Source organism: Eretmochelys imbricata, chromosome 9 (genome assembly GCF_965152235.1).
Source record: "Eretmochelys imbricata isolate rEreImb1 chromosome 9, rEreImb1.hap1, whole genome shotgun sequence".
NCBI lineage: Eukaryota > Metazoa > Chordata > Testudines > Cheloniidae > Eretmochelys > Eretmochelys imbricata.
Window position 1 is genome coordinate 9,618,913 of NC_135580.1, and position 18,390 is coordinate 9,637,302.

An 18,390-nucleotide genomic window follows, 5' to 3' on the forward strand; every position below is an offset into this window, starting at 1 on the left:
ATATATATGATGGGTGCCTTTTTCTCACATTCCTCCCTGCTCCATCTGTAAACCAGGCTGCCTTCCTTACTGTGACTCCAACTCTACTGCATTCAGAGGGAGACAGAAATTATAAATAATTGAAGCCTCTAGAACAGTGGTTTTCAATCTTTTTTCATTTGCAGACCCCTAAAAAATGTTGAATAGTGCTGTGAAGACATGAGTGGAGAGGAGGTGTTCAAGTGGTGGTCTGAAAACTTATATTCCATAGGACATACTACAGGGAATCTGGGCTGAGCCATACAGGGCTAGTATAGTGGGTTATCTGTGTCACGGAGGTAGACCCACCCTTGCTGCCTGTTTTATCAAAATTTCCTTGGGTTTAAGCCATGATACAAGCAGTATCTCACTGATTCTCTAACTCATTAGTGATGCCCCCAAAATATTGTGTCCTGTGTTTTAACTTGAAGATTTTCACCTGAGCAGCACATTTCAGGCGTATTTGGATCCAGGGATCTGATTTGGATCCTTCTCTAGTTATTATTAATTCAACACCTGAGTCCAGTCTTCTTTGCCATGTTCTCTTATGTGTCCACAAAAAGGAAATGATCAGTGCAATTTGGAGCTATTTTTTTTCTTTCTCTAACAGAAGCAAGCCAGCTACACCAAAGAATCACGGAGAGTGTGTACCATGCACCGATGAATTCCTCCAACTCAACCAGGTAATCACAGACTGAATGGTGACCTGCCAAGCATTAATATCAGAATATCTTTTACCTTTTCCAGTCTCAGTAACTTTAGGTGCAGATGAATTACGAATGTGCTGTGTTACTTCCCAGGCATAGCATTGTCTTCTTCACTGTCCTCAACCCACATAAATGCAGACAAAGATTTTGCGTTTGTGCAAACCCATAATCTCAAAGCAAAATGCACTCAACAGACTGGAGTTTGCTTTTCTAAAGGAACCACAGGCACCCATGAATTTGATCAGCAGCAGGGTCAATTGAAATTGACCCATTGAAAAGGATCATGGACTTTAATGAGGTTAATGAGGTTTAATGAGGGTGAAGATCTCTGGGTAAAATTGTCCAGAGGACAGAAAGAGAAAACAATTCCAATGAAAGTAAAATGCAACCAGAAAAATTTATCAAACCAAGCCAGATATTTAACCCTATGACATGGCAATGTGAGTTTCCAAAGCAGAAATACTAGGTATAATACTACAGCCAATGGTTAATTAACTCGAGGAACCACTGGCCGCATATGTTAGTTTAACCTACAGCAGATTAAACAGAAGGAAAAATGAGGATCTTACTGTCTTGACTACCGAGGGAAAGAGGATGTTGGACAAAACACCTTTTGTCCAAACTGTCACAACAGTGCAAGGCATGGTGCATGGTGATTGCTAATATGGGCAGTGGGGCAAAGGAGAGGCCTTTATGAAGGAACACTGACACAATCTGTCCCACCAGCTATCCTAACCAAGGAGACCATGATCCTCTCTACTATGTGGCTCAGTGGGATTAAAGACACAGGAATTAGGGTACAAAATGTCCTAAGCCAACAGAAGAGAAGGAGTGAACCTTTCCCTGAGCCTGCCGATGTCCATAAATAGCTATTCTGCATGGTCGGGGTTCCATGGATTTTCTTGGGTGGACCCAGAGGTAAGGAGACATGGATTCAGAGGACAGACACACCCTGTGACATGCTCCCATGTAGAGGATGATCTCCCTATGACTGTGACAAGCCTGAGCAACCTTGTAATTGGAAAAGATGCACTGGTTAATTCCAATTCAGCAACAATATTGTCGGAAGAGCAACCTGTATCACCAGTGCCCCTGTGGCTAGAAACTAATTTATTCATCAGACTGTTTCATCCATAGAAATACAGCCCATCCTGGGTTGCTCACACATAAAATGTAACAGCTGTTATGTTCTTTACAGTAATACAGTAAACCTTCATTGCAACATCAGAGAAGTCTGACTGGATGATGCCATCTCTGTGTTGTTATGCAGTATGCTTTCTTTCATCTAGTCATAAGCAGCCACACCCACTTTGTGCTGTGATTCCACAAGATAAAGCCGGGTTGGGCTGGGTCAGTATTTGGAGCAGAGACCTCATAGGAAAACTCAGTGTTCAGCAGGAAGTAGTCAAAGTCAGAGTTCCCCAAGGCAGCGGCTCATCGGCCTGACACAGTAAAGGAACATCAGTTTCACAGCTACCAGTACAGGGAGTGACGTGACCAGTATCGCATCCACCTGCCTGTGACTTCCCTAACCTGATGTAGCCCTATAGCTTCTGAGTGAATTGGAGGTGGCCTTTCAGCATGAGATCATGTGAGACTCAAACCTGCAACCTTCAAGATTGTAGTCAAATGCTGTAACAACTTTTTCAGAAGACAAAGACTTGCAAAACTACTATCCTGGATGCTTGTGGTAATTAAAGATCTCAGGGCACTTTTTGCAAGAGGAATGGTGTTAACCTTGGTGTCTTGGCTAAATTGCAACTCTGCTCATTTAAATTCTGCTTATCTAAATTCACCCCACAGCTTCAGTTCCTACCCTGGACAATTATGTGCTGCTTTTGTGCATTGTTAAGTAGGTGTTTCATCCAAGAGGTATGACATTTCAGTGATGGTGAAACAATCCCTTTATGTATTTTTATATCTATTTCAGTTTACGAAACTTAAATGGGCCATAACTTTAAATGTTTAACTATAAATGAATTACTATTTTCATTTTCTGCTTATTTGCAAACAATTTAGTCATGTATCCATGTATACATATACTGTACATGAAGACAGGTGGCTACACAAACCAAGCATCTCTCCTTTGAAACACTATTTTATTTTCCTGGAGATGAAGTTTGGAGACATAAGTGCTGTGGTAAGCGCAGTCGGGAAAGTAACTCAAATACTTTCCTGGTGGACTGTTTTTTCTAAATGAACAACCTATCCTAAATTCTCAATTACTGAGGGACAATCTTCACTCATTGATATATTTTGCTTTCCGCCACCAACCTCTCTCTATAACTTTTTTCATGAGTAATGTACCCAAATACTTGGATGCTCAATATCTAAACTGCATTCTTAAATTCATTCACCTAAATTTGGGTTATTGCTGATTATTCACTATATGTATCTTATGACTTTAAAAACAAACTTTGTATTTGTGGATAATCTAAACACTATACCCAGATGTAGAAACACTCTTTTCTCAACCTGTATATTATATAATTTGAACATTCGCTTTAATAAAATTTTCGCTGATCTCTTTCCCACTGTCAGAGGGGACCCAGTAGGTAGCCTCTTCCTATATCAGCTGCACATTTACAGCTTATCTCAGCATAACAAGAGAGAAACTGTTAGAAGAGAACAATGCAAAAATGTCAGTATGTTTTGGATTTGTTCCCTTGTTGATTTTAAAAATAATCCCCTACATCTAGTTTCAAGAACAGATTCAAATTTAGTCCAAAGAGATTCATAAATCTTGGGTGATATTCCATAGAAAGCAGGTCAGATGTTCTAAATAAAAAAGTGGCTTTCAGAATGCTCTGCGGTTTAGGAAATAAATTCACTTTATCTCCAATAGTTCAAAAGCATAGGGGTATAAAATAACACTTTGTGCCTTCTCTGTGGGTCCTACAGCGCAGATATTTGGAAAGTGCTATGTTTCCCAAAGGTCCTGTAAGGTGGGTAATTATTATCATCCCCATTTTATGGAAAGGAAGGTTGAGGCATGCAGATGGCATGTGATGTTGCTAGACATCATTGGGGTGAAGCCCTTAGTAGGATTACAAAAATCATAGTGAGGATAATGAGAATATCCACAGCTACATTGGGGGGATAAGACATGTGTAGAAGTGGTATAACCCCTCATGTATCACAGCGTAAGCCAACACTGAACTGACATGGTCATTTAGAAACTTTCCTAGGGGCAGGTTATTCCAGAATTGTGCACTCTTAAGGCCACTGCACCATCCTCCAGAGCAGCTGGGACTGGCCACTGTTGGGAAAGTGTCCTAGCAGGGAGCATAGGGTAGAGAGGGGACCCTCTTGTAACCAAATGCTCTGTTCTTTCAGCAGAATTCTCATTCTGCTACTAATAAACACTCTTAAAAAATCATGACACCCCTGCCACTCTGCTGTCGCTTGCAGAAGTTAATAGGGTGAGAAGGGGTGATTTGGATCCAGATCTGGATTAGGTTTGGTCTTGGTATTCAGGGTTTGGCTTCACAGGCCAAATCAGAACCTGATCTTGCAGTCAGTGGCACCAGAATCTCCTGAGCTGCTTTTGATGAAATTTTGGCCCAGAATGGTGGAAATCTCACAAGATTGGCTGCTTTCCTGAGTTTTCCACCATTTTGTGCCAAAATCTGTCAAGAATGATTCTGGCCACATCTGAGCCAGAAATGGGTCCCTTCTAGTTTGGGAGCTGACTCACCAAAAGCATAGGGGTGGGTTTGGATCTAGGGATTTCTATCCAAACCAACCCCTCACCCCAAATTTGAACTGGTTCTGATCTGAGGTTCCAGTCGCACTCCACCTCTGATTAATGTTTCCCACCAACAGGATGTAACACGAAAGGCTGGAGTCAGTGCTCAAGTTATGTGTGTGGGGAACAAGGGGATGGAATTATTGGTTATGCCATAGCTACAACACCATGGTAGCCCGCTGAGGAGGACATTAACATAAAAGTGGTGCCTTCAGTCACCGTGTGATAACCTAATAATGGTTTTGTTTCTTTTGCCCAAAGATATAGCAGGAAGTCATCAAGCATGTATGAAAATAAATCTGAGCCATCAAACCGGGAAACATCTAACGAGAGGAGCAGAAACTCCAGTCCCAGCACTAGACAAAAGAGAGGTAGGGGTTCCGCGGCACTGTGGAATGTTATCCCATGGCGCTGATATTTATATCTCTGTACACCCAGCTCTGGATTCTTCAGACTGTTGGGATGAATCAAGCTTAACATTGAAAACAAGGTTTTACAAAACTTACAGTCGGAACTTAGTCAATTATGTCCATGGTTATTTTTTAAAATCGCAGTGTAAGCTAAAGTAAACTTCAGAAGATAACTGGCTGATTATTTAGCCGGGGACGGTCAGCTAACAGGGTTCAGACCATAATTATTTAATGACAGTCTCTAATAAGTTCTCAAGCTGCATTTTTCTTACTTTACCTAATTGTGAATCTTGATTATTATCAATGGAAATATTTTTTTCATTGGTCAACATTTACCAATAAAAATCTGACCCTTTCAAGTCTAGGAGTTATGCATAGACCTGATTTTTAAATCAGGCATATGTACAATGGGCATTTAATTTGTCCATGCAGTTGTATCCGAACATCATATACTTGTGCATGCAAATAGATAAATATAGTAGTTTCTGCAGGCAGTTACCTGATTTGCATGTGCGGTTGTGATATTTGCAAATTAGGCATACATCTGTGCACCTGACTTGTTGAAAACTCTAGTCCTACATCTAGACACACACACACACACATTGTAGCCCAAATGCCTTCCGCAAGCAGAAGTGCCGAAATCAGCTGGTCAAGAGGATGCATTCAGTATGGGAACCTGGCCTATTGCAGCTCACTATGGCTGCAGAAGAAAGTGACGGTCTCGAGGCAACTCAGGGTGGTACAACATTTAGAACTTGAAGGCCAACTTCTAAGCAACATAGAACATTGGGAAACAATGGGAACTTGTGGTCAAAATGTCCTAGTGCAGAGATATGACTTGAAGTTAAGTATTTGATTTCTTTCTCCTTTTCCCCACATTAATAAACACTTTAAAATTAGGGTGAAACCCCCAGACACACACACATCTTACCGTTTTCCTTGTGACTCCTTAGTGACCAAATGCCATGAACAAATGTCCCTTGCTTTAAAAGGATGGAATGTACAAAAACCTTATTTTCCCTGTTCTTGGCATCTTTAGAACCTATTCCTTTTATATTCCTTGCAAAATGCTAGTACACACACACACACACACACTTATGTATCGTTCCCTTTGTATAGCAGCTTGTCTGCAAACCAGGAAGTGATGGGATGTGCTTGTCTTTGGAATCACAGTGTGTCTGTTGCTTGTCAGTCTGGATATTATCTGGATGCATTGTCTCTCTGTGTTTCCCTGGTACTTCAGGTCTCCTTTTGCTTCTCCTTGGTGAAATCAATTGGCAGTGAGATAATGACAGTGTAAGGCAGAGGGCCTGTATGGTCAAGTGGTCAAAACACAGGATCTGGAGTGAGGAGACCTGGTTTATAGCCCTTGCTCTGCCATAGACTTTCCTGTGTGACATGTCCATTAGAGAGATAGAAGACATGCAAAGTTTGGCAGTTGTGTTTGGATCTGGGACCTGGGTTCAGGTCCATTTCTTTTACTAATATGTGTGGGTGATTGTGACTTCTCCAAGTAAATGTAATTATCAGGGAGCTTGACTGTTTATTCAGGTAGGGGATTGGTTTGTTAGTTTTATTGGCATGTGAATGCAGAGAAGATATCCCAGCTAATCAAGTGATACAGTGCATCATTGTATGCCAGCTGAATTGCATGGAGGCTGTTGGAAAGATGTCAGCAGGTAAGGCTTAAATCACAGGAAGCATCTGAGTAACCGATTTAGACTTCCAAGTGAAATACCACAGCAGTGGCCTAGTGGGTTGAGGTGACAAATACTCATTGTCAATATTTTTCCTGCATGATAATGCCTCATCTCTTATTTCCCACTGGAGCCAGGAGCTGCTGCCTATTAAAATCACAGCGACACTTTTTCACAGCACAAGGCACCAGGTTATGTGTTTAATTAGCTTGCTGCTAAACTGTATTTATTTTCCTTTTCAAATAGCCACATTCCTCCGCAGTTTTTTGTTTTTACTCTCCATGGAAACTCAGCAAGCCAAAATCATCCCTGGTGCAACTCAGTTGATTTATACCAGGGATCAGCTTGGCCCAGCTAGTTTAATTTACCTGGCTTCATGTCACCTCTTCAGTTGTATCACAAGCTTGGACTGAATCTAAAGGTTTTTTTTTTTTTTTTCCTTGTCATCCAGCTCTACCCTTTCCTTTCCCATAAGCTGAAAGGGTGACCCTTCCTGTCTTATTTCTTTTCCCTCTGCCTCTCTCTCCTAGCTGATGCTTCCACCAGCCTTAACCTTGAGTGCTCAGCTCTTGCTAGAAAGCGATTCACATTACAAGGTCTTTCCAACCGCAGAGCTCCACCTAAAGGTAAAATCACCCCATGCAGCATTCAGTCTCCAGCCATCTGTCTCCTGTGTACAATCCCATGATGTTCTCTCCATTCCGTGGTGCCATCCATCACTACCTCCTAAGGTGCTGCTGCATCCCATCCAAACGCACGCACGTGCTCCTCTGGTCAATCCTTTTTTACAAAATTGCTCCCATGGCAGTATCCACAAAGTTTGTGTCTTTAGTGTGGTGATGGAAAGCGTAACTGACGAGATGCGAAACGTTCATTTTTGCATTCAGGCCTCTCACAGGAGCCTAATCGTGAAAGAGTCTATTAAATCACAGAACAAACACACACACACACACACACACATACCCAACAATAACTTTTTCCACCGCTTCTTGAGTGGGGAACACCCAGCCACCCAGCAATTTTGCTTTCTGGTGTAACGTGTTAAATTTTCATTTGTGAGATCACTTAGGCTCTGTAAGAAACTGTGGTCAGTGGTTAATAAAGCATGGTCTAGTGGTTATGTCAGGGGACTGGTAATCAGGAGATCTGGAAATTATTCCTTCACCTCTCTGTTCCTCCGTTTCTTCATCTGTGAAATGGGGTATTGTGAATCTTGACTCATGAATGTTTGGAAAGTGTTTAAGGTCCCTGGAAGGAAAGTGCTGCACGCTTCTGGGGCCATTATGCCAGCAGGAAGAAGAGGAAGTAATTTGGACAGTGAAAACGGGCAATAAAATTTGCAAGCAGTTTTCTGAAATGACTCATAGACTTAAAGATCAGACGAGACCATCATGATCGTCTAGTCTGATCTCCTGCACATTGCAGGCCACAGAACCTCTGACTGTTTGATGTTTTTTGCTTTTCTCCTGTTCTGATAAGTGATATTTTCTTTCCAAGTGCACCACGAGGCCAAAGGTCAGTGTAGGATAATGGAGAGTGGACGCATCAGGAGAGGAAAATGTCAATGAATAGAAAGAGGCAAAGTGGAAGCATTACATTTAAAAAGTGACATAGCAGAGGAGAACACACCAAAAACCAAAGCAGCCCCAAAGTCCTTTCGGCTAAGATAAGGCAGCACTAAAGAGAGAGGGTCTAAGCTGCAAAATCCAGTTCTGGATTTTGACTCCAGGGGATGGCAGTTTTCAGATTTGGTTTGGTCAGTTACAGAAACATTTGAAAAAGTCAAAATCAGATTCAGGTTCAGACTGCAATTCAGTTTGGGGCTTTTTGAACCCTTGGTTTTGGTTTGGGCCTTTTTCCCTCTTCTGTCTGCAATCATCTCAGTCCTTGTGGGATCTGTCTTCTCCTTCTATTCTCTTTCCGGGCAAAGGAGAATACTGAAATACTTACAGTGCTATCCCTGTGGAGCATGGGCATTACTCAAACTATTGTTGATTTAGGGTCCACTCTTTTTAAATGCTAAGCACCCTCAAATCGTTGACTTGCAGGATCTGGTTCTGACTCATGATTCTTTTGACACATCTAAAACATACTACATCATGCATGTGTTTATTGATTTCAGTTTGTTGTTCTGTTCTGTGCGCTCAGGGGAGCGAGATTTGATCCTCCCTTGGCATGGACGAAGCCCATGGTAGTAACTGCAATATGCAATATCCTGCAGGACGCTGTCATTTCGCTGTTTAGTGACGGGGATTTTTTTGCTCCTGCTAGTACTATAAAGAATGACTCATCAAGATACAGTACACATTAGAAGAGGGGGTGTAATCAATAACAGTGACAAGGCTATACTGGGGTTGCTCAATGGATTTGACCTGGGCAATACAAGCAGTGTGGCTACTGTGCAGACACCTTTTCTGAACAACTCTCGCCAGGTTGCATAGCTCATGGAAGGAAAAAGTCCTATTTAAAAGCAAGTAGGTATCTTGGCATTGACCTCTCTAGGTCCCAGTTCTGCTTTCCTGCCACCCTCAGAACTGCCCCTGAAGTCAAACATCTCCCTGATCTTTTAAAGGCATCTAGCATGTATCTGCAGGGGTGCTGGAGTCTGGATGAGAAAAAAAGTCACCATCAGTATCCTGAAAAAAGGAAATACTAAAGAAGATCTAAGACCATGAATAGAAAGTGGAATTTTAATTGCATCTGGCCACGCTAAATACTGGGCCAAATTCTGTTCTCAGTTACAGCAGCATAAATCTGGAGTAATTCAATTATAATTATGTGTTGCAACTGACAGCAGAACTTGGCCTGTTGTGTTTCTTCAGGATTATAAGTGGGTGTAGAAAGGTGTATGCCCCGACACAGAACAGTGTGTTTGTGCTTTTACAAGTAAATTCATATAATAATCTCAGAAGCGTAAACTTTCCAATCATGTTACGGAGGCATCAGTAGCAACACCACAGTAGTTAAGGCTACATTAAGCTTTTTACTGAACAGCTATGATGTCCTCCATTGTTGGCAGCCGGTATCAAGTGGAGTGCCCCAAGGGTCAGTCCTGGGGCCGGTTTTGTTCAATATCTTCATAAATGATCTGGAAGATGACGTGGACAGCACCCTCAGCAAATTTGCAGATGACACTAAACTGGGAGGAGTGGTAGATACGCTGGAGGGTAGGGATAGGATATAGAGGGACCTAGACAAATTAGAGAATTGGGCCAAAAGAAATCTGATGAGGTTTAACAAGGACAAGTGCAGAGTCCTGCACTTAGGATGGAAGAATCCCATGCACCGCTACAGACTAGGGACCGAATGGCTAGACAGCAGTTCTGCAGAAAAGGACCTAGGGGTTACAGTGGACGAGAAGCTGGATATGAGTCAGCAGTGTGCCCTTGTTGCCAAGAAGGCTAACAGCATTTTGAGCTGTATAAGTAGGGGCATTGCCAGCAGATCGAGGGACGTGATCGTTCCCCTCTATTCGACATTGGTGAGGCCTCGTCTGGAGTACTGTGTCCAGTTTTGGGCCCCACACTACAAGAAGGATGTGGGAAAATTGGAAAGTGTCCAGCGGAGGGCAACAAAAATGATTAGGGGACTGGAACACATGACTTATGAGGAAAGGCTGAGGGAACTGGGATTGTTTAGTCTGCAGAAGAGAAGAATGAGGGGGGATTTGTTAGCTGCTTTCAACTACCTGAAAGTGGGTTCCAAAGAGGATGGATCTAGACAATTCTCAGTGGTAGCAGATAGCAGAACAAGGAGTAATGGTCTCAAGTTGCAGTGGGGGAGGTGTAGGTTGTATATTAGGAAAAACTTTTTCACTAGGAGGGTGGTGAAGCACTGGAATGCGTTACCTAGGAAGGTGGTGGAATCTCCTTCCTTAGAAGTTTTTAAGGTCAGGCTTGACAAAGCCCTGGCTGGCATGATTTAGTTGGGGATTGGTTCTGCTCTGAGCAGATGGTTGGACTAGGTGACCTCCTGAGGTCCCTTCCAACCCTGATATTCTGTGATTCTATGATTGTGCTAGTGTCCCTCATAAGATGTTTTGGCATGAAAAGGTGCTACAGAAGCTGTAGTTGTTACGCCAGCCATGCTAATTTCTGTCCCAGGGGAAAGACTCAGTGAGAAGTGAGGTTTGTCAAATATAAATGAGGGCACAGAAAAACCTCTAGTGTCTGGACACTGAAATGGGGAAATACAAAAAGAAAGGAAAGTGAAAGATTTTTTTTTTTTTAGATCACTACTAAATCTCTACAGTACTGTAGTTCTGTAGAGCACACTGAGATATTCAGAACATTGTAAGTCGGAAACCACCATAAAGTGTACTGAACCCTAGTGTTCTTCTAGTCCTAGGAGTAGGATAGCAACAGAAAAGCCAGGGACTCCTTCCCTTTTGATCCTCAGAAGATCTGGGGGACCGATTTTCTCAGTTGCTGAATCCTGGAACAAAAAGGTCTCTGAAATACAATTGCAATCCTGCGAACACTTAGGCCATGATCCTGCCTTAGAATCTATGGAAAATTTCAGTTCAAATAAAACAGTTTTGTTTTCATTTAAATTTTTCTTTGAGTGTTTTGGGGGTTTTGACAAACATCCGAAAATAGCACATATTCAGGTTTTGGATGAAAATAGATATTTTTTCACAAAACCTTTCATGGAAAAAAGTTCCAACAGAACATTTTAGCCCTGTTCGAATGCTAAGTCCCATTGAGGCCATGTGCCATTAAAGTAAATCACATGCCTTTAATGTTTTGCTGAATCAAGATTTTATGCACATGTTTTGCTTTACTCATATGGGTTGTGGCCCATTGATATCGATGCAACTACTCATCTGAGTCAAGTTACTTGTGTGCTTGCATGTTTGGAGGATCAGGGCCCAAGGACCCAATCCAGAAACACACAGAAGTGAGCAAATTTTCTCATTGAAGTCAGTGTCATCGGAGTTATTCCCAGGCCTACTTGTTCGCAGGATCAAGCCTTTAACAAGTGTTTGCGGGTTTTCAATACGTTTAGAAATGCCACCTGCCTTCTGGAGCTGGCAGTTAATTAGTCCACGGGTCTCTTTTACAAAATACTTTAAGACAAAGTCAGCTGGAGGAGGTGGAGACAGCTCACATCGAAATCTGTGCAAGTTGTGTCCTCTCTCCAGAACTGAATTTCGCTCCTTGAAAGAAAAGATCCAGGGCTCCAGATCCTGAGCTGATGTAAATCAATGAAACTTCCTGGCCTTCAGTGGAGTCACGCTGATTTACACCCGCTGAGTATCAATGAGTCCCTAAATACCTTACCGAACCTGGGCCCTAGCCCAGAAGTGTTTATTTGTCAGTGTTTTTCAGCCACCAGTAAACCAGTCATAGCAGAACAGTTCCAATATTTTTCTTCTAAAAATCCACATAACCCATCTATTAAACTGTGCCATTTTAACTGTCCTGTTCATCTCTGTGTGGTTTGCAATTGTACTCACCCTAGTTTGGTGCTAAGATATTAATTGGTGCTGGTTCCCCCCTGCAATACCTTAAGGGTGGTGTAACGGTAAATGTTTTAAAAATATATTTTTCTATGCATGTCACTTACGAGATTGTACATTTCTTGGCAACTGACCTTCTTACCCTTTTTCAGCTGCTGCTTTGCTTTGGACCTGTATAACCTCCTCTGCTTACTAACCTCTAACCCTGCCTTGCCCTGCATCTCTCTGTTCTCCCAGATCCAGAATCTAAAGAGAGAGAAGTTACCCGTCGCTTTTCCCTAGCCTCCTCCATCAGCACCACGGTCACCACTTCTGCTCTGACCAAAGGTACTGTCATACTGCCTGCTAGGCGAGCCTGGTTCCCCTTCACGCTGACTGTGATACATCTACTGCCAAACACTTATGTTTAAGGGATAAGTCTGTACATCAGGCTCAAGTCTGATATATGCAGAGGGCTGCAGAGGGAGAGTGATCAGGGCCAGAATATGTCATCTGCAGAGAGAGAGAGAGGCCCAGCTGGGCCTATGTATCTGAAACATTTGCATGCATATGGAACCTGATCCCCTTTCCATTGAAATCAATGGGAGTTTTGTTGTCGGCTTCATGGTCTATCTGGATGAATATACCTCAAACAAGTCCCACCAATATTCACAGAAATTGAATTTGCTTTGCCTGAGTCTGCACCCGTTTTGCGTTTTCTTCCTGTGACTAGTCTATCGGACACATTCCCTGGCAGGAATGTTCATAGAAACAGCAGACTTGGATAATAGAAAATATGAATGGAAGTGGTCAGTTCTGAGCTCACAAATGCAAGGGTTTGCACAAGACACATGATTGTAAGAGTCATGTTCATCCAACAGTGAGGAAACTGAAGCATATCACCATGAGATCTGTGTGTGCATTCGTCAGGCAGTCTTCACAATACAGCACTCCAGAACAATTTATAGGCCAAGAGCTATTTGCAGAAAGTACTCAGAGCTAACGAAGAAACTGGAGCAAACTTTAAGCTGTTTGTGGGCAATTCACAAACAGAAAAAGTAGCTAAATTCATTTAGTAAAATTTAGAGCTAAGCAAGTAAATTTTACTTGCTTAGCTCTACATGGGATCAAGCCCCTTATTCTTAGCACAGTTGGCTTTGAGTTGCATTGAAGAATATGAGCTAAGCCATTGCCTGAGCAAAGAGATGATGCGCTCCTGAAACCTGTGTTAGTGATGCTCTGGATGTAATGGACATGGTGTGGAGAAAGAGCTTTTCATCTGTTATCCTCATTCGGACTGTGGCTCCGGAGAGAGATGCCTGATTGCCATTTTAGCTGTGGGTAGGCTGGTGTGATATACAGTGTGACTAGGTAAGAGAGGAAATGGGAAGCCATAGCTGCACAGAGGAGCAGAGAGGGAACATCATATCCCTGGCATTGTTTTGTGGACTGGCTTATTGAAGAAAATGTGTATAAATTATAATGAAGTATCAATTGCATTGTGAGAGTTTCCAATCCAAAAATCATAATGGAGATTTTAATCAAAATAAGATTGGTGGGCAGGTTTCTTGGCCGGAAGGTGAGAAATGAAACCTGATTATGAATGATTTTAAGAGATGCAAGGCAGAGTCAATGATTTTCAATTACATATTTTATTGCTGTCAGGTACTTTAAGGAAAGATTTTGGGTGACATGCCCAAAGCATAAACTTTGCCTTGCCCTTACCCAAGTACAGAGCCAGTCAAGATTCTCATTTGCTCATTCAAGGGCCACTACTTGCCATTGTTCTCTTATCCTCCCTGGTAACAGACTAACCCCATCACATCATCTCACCTTGGGGATGTGAAGCAGGGCACGGGATGACTATCAGTAAATCAACTTGCAAGGGGCACCCTGCAACCCAGAATACAATGGCATCCTCTCTTGTTCAAGAGTATGCCTCTGGTACATTCACTGATCCAGGGCAGAGCCCTGCTGAGGTGGTTCTCAAAGCTGTGTCTTCCCTGAGACATTTGAATGGCCTAGTGCCGCCTGCTGGACAAACGGGAGATGAAAGTCCATAAAAGTTGGGGCCAGTTACTTTTTTCTCAATTTTACTTAAACTGTAAATGATCAAAGTTCCAAGAGGGGTTTTTTTCTTAGTGCATATCACAAAAGTGTTTTTCTTCCCCTTTTCCAGAATTGCTTAGTGGGTTGTTTTGGTTTTTTTGGATTTTGTTTGTTTTGTTTAGTAAATGCATTATCCTACGCTCTTTACACTGGTCAGTTCCAGTAATTCCAGATCATGTTTCTCACAAACAGATAATGGGGAAAAAAGTTGTACTTCTAACTACATTTATAATCTTGTGCATCTGCAAACTTCACACAGGTCCCCTGGGTTCTGCAGTTAAAGTCAAGAGACATGAAATAAAGAGTGATCCAACTCCTCTGGGGTTTGAAGGTACAAGTATTGGCATTGTGCATGTAATTCTTCTCCATAGTTCATTGATACCATCCATATCTCTTCATCACTGGTGGTAGATTACATTAAAATCCACAATGATTTATGAGTTTAGTGTCTCAGTTTATGCTTGTCACCTCATTAGTTGAGCTATGTTTAAAGAATCTCATTTAGGGATGGGCCTGAATCAAAGCCCCAGGTCCAAACTCCCTTTGGGAAGGCAGTGAAGTTCCAGAATCTGGACCCAGTGCCAAATCTGGATTTTGTGGCTGTTTTCTTTCTCTATAAGGGTCAGAGCCTTCTCTATAAGGGTCAGAGCTGACTTGGTGGGGGCTGAGAGTTATTCAGAAGCAGAAACTGGATCCCATTTGGGTCCTTCATCATCTCATTGATCCAAAGTAGGAGAAATTAACTGCAGTGCTGCCCAGATGGGAACCCTTCTGACACCGTATCAAGGGAATGGCACTTAATTGGCATTAAGTGGGGTCAATGACATTCTGCCTTAGTTTTAATAAAAAGTCTCACTGAGCTGCACCGTCACATTGAAGAGGAGAGCGGCACTGACAGCATTCGATAATCCCTATGCTGCATTTGACCTGCAAATTCTAGTTTGGCCATCCCTGTCCCTTTCCACTCTCCCCAGACATCACACTTGTAATGGTAGCAGGGGGTTTATGTATGCTGCATAGAGAGAAGGCTAGACACAGGCATTTTTGTCCATTAAAGGTGCAGTGTTTCATTTCATTCAAGCAGAGTTTAAGACTATTACCTGCAGCATATTCTTCCACTGGGGAGAGACAGATCTGAATTGAACAAAGGATGCTAACCAGTTCACAATTCAGGGTGGGATTCGCCACCATGTACTTGGAACAACACATGCTTGCATGGCACAGTGTCCCCTTTTAATGGTCAATGGCTGGCTGTGACAAAGCTAGGTCATAGAGTCAGGGTATAGGGAGGACTCATGAGCCAGGGCTATCCAAGGAGAGGTAAACTGCAGAACGCTTCCTTCATCTGTGCTGCTTTGCAGAAATCTGTGTAGGCAAGGGGTGAGTGGCTCGTCAGTGATGGAACCAATCCGATATTCGGGGCCAGCTGCCTTATGAACCCCAGCAGAGGAAGCTGGACTTCAGAGGATGAAGGAAACAGTCCTGTGTACAGTCAGGGGGCTGTGGTTCAGGGCACAGATGAAAAGGGGGTTGTTCAGTTTTCTTCTCCCTGGTGACTCCAGCTCCTGAGTGCAGGATCATCCTGATCCCCTACTGAGTAGCGTACCCCGTCTCTCTTAACACGAAACCATGACCATTGTCACATCTTTACTTGTGGATGCTGCTGCTTTCAAAGATCCAAGTGAGATACAATTGGTAACATTAAGGGATTGATTTTGCTGTGAAAAACCCTAAACCTCCCCAACCAATTTGCATTGATTAGGAATTATTCATTCATTCTTGGTCAGGAGGAACAATTTATGGTTTTTATTAGTCGTCATTTGCATGGTCATTGAAAACCACCCAAAACAAACTCGAGGAGCTACAGAAGTATTGCAAATGCTGCAAGGACAGTATGTTACGGGGGAAAATAAGGAAACTTTGGAGGAATGGAATACTGCACCATTCACCTGACAATTATTTTTCAGTCAATAAATGACATCCACATTTCTCTTTGGTTTGTTCTGTTTGCTCTCTGCACATCTCACATTGCATCTGTGTTTTAGTGGAATGCCGATGTGATTGCAGCAGTGTTTGCGTTCAAGAGATCAAACGTGCTTTTTTTTCGGCAGTAAAGGAATACATTTGGTAGTGGGTCCATGTTCAGTTATTCACTTTTAAGAAGAATCTCAGTAAGTGACAAACTTCTACTTCCTGTCACAGATGCTTTTGAGAACACCATCTTAGCCCAGACTAAATGTAATGCCAGTTCCATCACAAGACCAGTTCCTAGATCTGCTTCACAGACAGGTAAACAGAATTAAAATGTTCACAGTGCTTCATGTAAATCTGAGGATATTTATGACTATGTTAAACAGTCTTTACCTTAAGCAAAGTCCTCATTATTTTCTCTCTCCATTTTTTTTAAAGGAAACATTATTTCCTTTGAAAGAAATGTAACCATAAGCCTAGGTCACTGCAGAATGTAGAAATAATGGACCGGACTCTGATCTTATTTAGTGGATTCAGAATAACTATTTTTAATTAACTCTGGTAAGTTCAGAATCTGGCCTGTGTTATTTTATAGCATCTCTGCAGCGTATGAAAACGTACTGAACATGGGCCGTCTCTGAAATCCTGTCATTGCAATGAAAATTAGCAGAGAAAAGGATGGACCAGGTGATGGAGTTGTTGTAGGAATCTTTATTGCTGGGAAGCCGTTAAGTATTACAGTGAACATCTTGACTCTTGGCTGTGAATGACAATGGCATGAGATCATCACTAGTCTGCCCAGGAATGTTGTGGTTTTTTTGCTATAATCTAAATGTGTGAATTTAAATCAACAGTTTAGTTTATTTAGCTCAGGAAGGGGTTTAAGGTAAACCCAAAAAGCCACTATTATATTGGAAGAAGAGTATCCACCTGGGGGTTATATTGGTGTAACTATATCGGAATAACTAGTAAAACTTTCCCATGTCAGCAAGGCCTCTGATGTACCTTCCTGAATTGTTCTAAGTCGGACCACTCCCCATTTTAAAATATCTCTCTAAGCTTGGCTCTCCAGAGCAGTGCTTCTAGCCAAACTGTGGTTATTGCTCAGAATGATGGAAGAACAGACTATCTCCAGGGTTAGAAACTTGGCACAGCGCCTTGGCTGACCTGGCAGCTAAAGAGCCAGTAACATCTGGAAGAAGAGAGACTTCAGACAAATGTGAAAAGATTTGGTCTAACTTTTAAGGACGCTTTGATTAATATCTAACAGATGGAAACTGAGATATCGCTCTGGTGTTCCCTCCCATTCCTTTACCTTCCTTTCGCCTTTCCCTCCTCCCCCCATTTGCCACCTATTTTGGGGGAAAGGGGATTTTTTTCAGTAACACATAAATAAAAAAAACGTGGTTCTGGGTTTGTATTGTTTTAAACCAACCTTTGCTCTAGAGTGTGCATACATGGCTGGGTCGTGCATAAGTATATTGTGAGAGCATCTGACTTTGCATCTTGTCTTTGCCATGGGACTAATTTGTGTTCAACAGGAGCAAGCTGTAAAAAGTTTGAATCCGTATCCAAGCTATCTGCACTTCTTGGATCTAGTAAGATGAAGGAAATGTCTGCTGCGCCCCTGCGTGGGTTCTTCCACCTCTCCCCCAGCATGCACCTATTCAGAGGCTGCCCAGTGCCCTTGTGAAGAGTCGTGTCCCTGCTTCTTCTTAATAAGCACATACTCCACACCTGTCTGAAAGGGGGTGTCCGTGGCCCCGCCCACTGCTCTGCACCAGCCCTCAGAGTTGGCCAAGCAGGGGGCACATTACACCCTGTCCCAGAGTGGCAGATTTGCCACTCCAGCATGTACATCCCAAGAGCTTCCTGGGGGAGGGAAGGTGGATTCCTCTTGGGATATAAAATAACACGGCACCTTGACACCCCGTTGCGTGTCCGATGGCACTAAGACGAGACGGTTGTGTCTGGGCTGGAAATCTGCCTCTCACATTAGATCCCTGGTATTTCTTGCTGTGACAGTGTTGGAGGGAGCCCAAGAGAATCCCCTCTGACAGGATCAGGTCACTTCTGCTTCCATGGGTGCATGCAGATGAATAGCAGAGAGAAAGGTGAAACTGTTTCAAGGAAGAGTCATTCAGTTCAGGTTCAAGTTTTGGGCAAAAGCTGAGGTGGGGGGGGAGGGAGAGGCAGCGAATCTGTTCACTTGGTCCTACTGTAAGTCTCATGAATGTTAGCCTGAACGCTGGCCGTTTTTCTTCGATACGTATAAACCCACGCATTGTGC

At 42.7% G+C, this 18,390-nt stretch overlaps 1 protein-coding gene across 1 annotated transcript in view; it reads left to right on the plus strand.

Annotated features, from left to right (window-relative positions):
- MCF2L2 (MCF.2 cell line derived transforming sequence-like 2) overlaps positions 1-18,390 on the plus strand; it is a 308,714-nt gene that overhangs the window by 283,166 nt on the left and 7,158 nt on the right. Inside the window, exons 25-30 of the mRNA XM_077826650.1 lie at positions 629-701; positions 4,735-4,844; positions 7,111-7,206; positions 12,279-12,368; positions 14,389-14,460; positions 16,332-16,418. Of these exons, the coding sequence (XP_077682776.1) occupies positions 629-701; positions 4,735-4,844; positions 7,111-7,206; positions 12,279-12,368; positions 14,389-14,460; positions 16,332-16,418 (528 nt within the window). The remainder of the gene's footprint in view (positions 1-628; positions 702-4,734; positions 4,845-7,110; positions 7,207-12,278; positions 12,369-14,388; positions 14,461-16,331; positions 16,419-18,390) is intronic.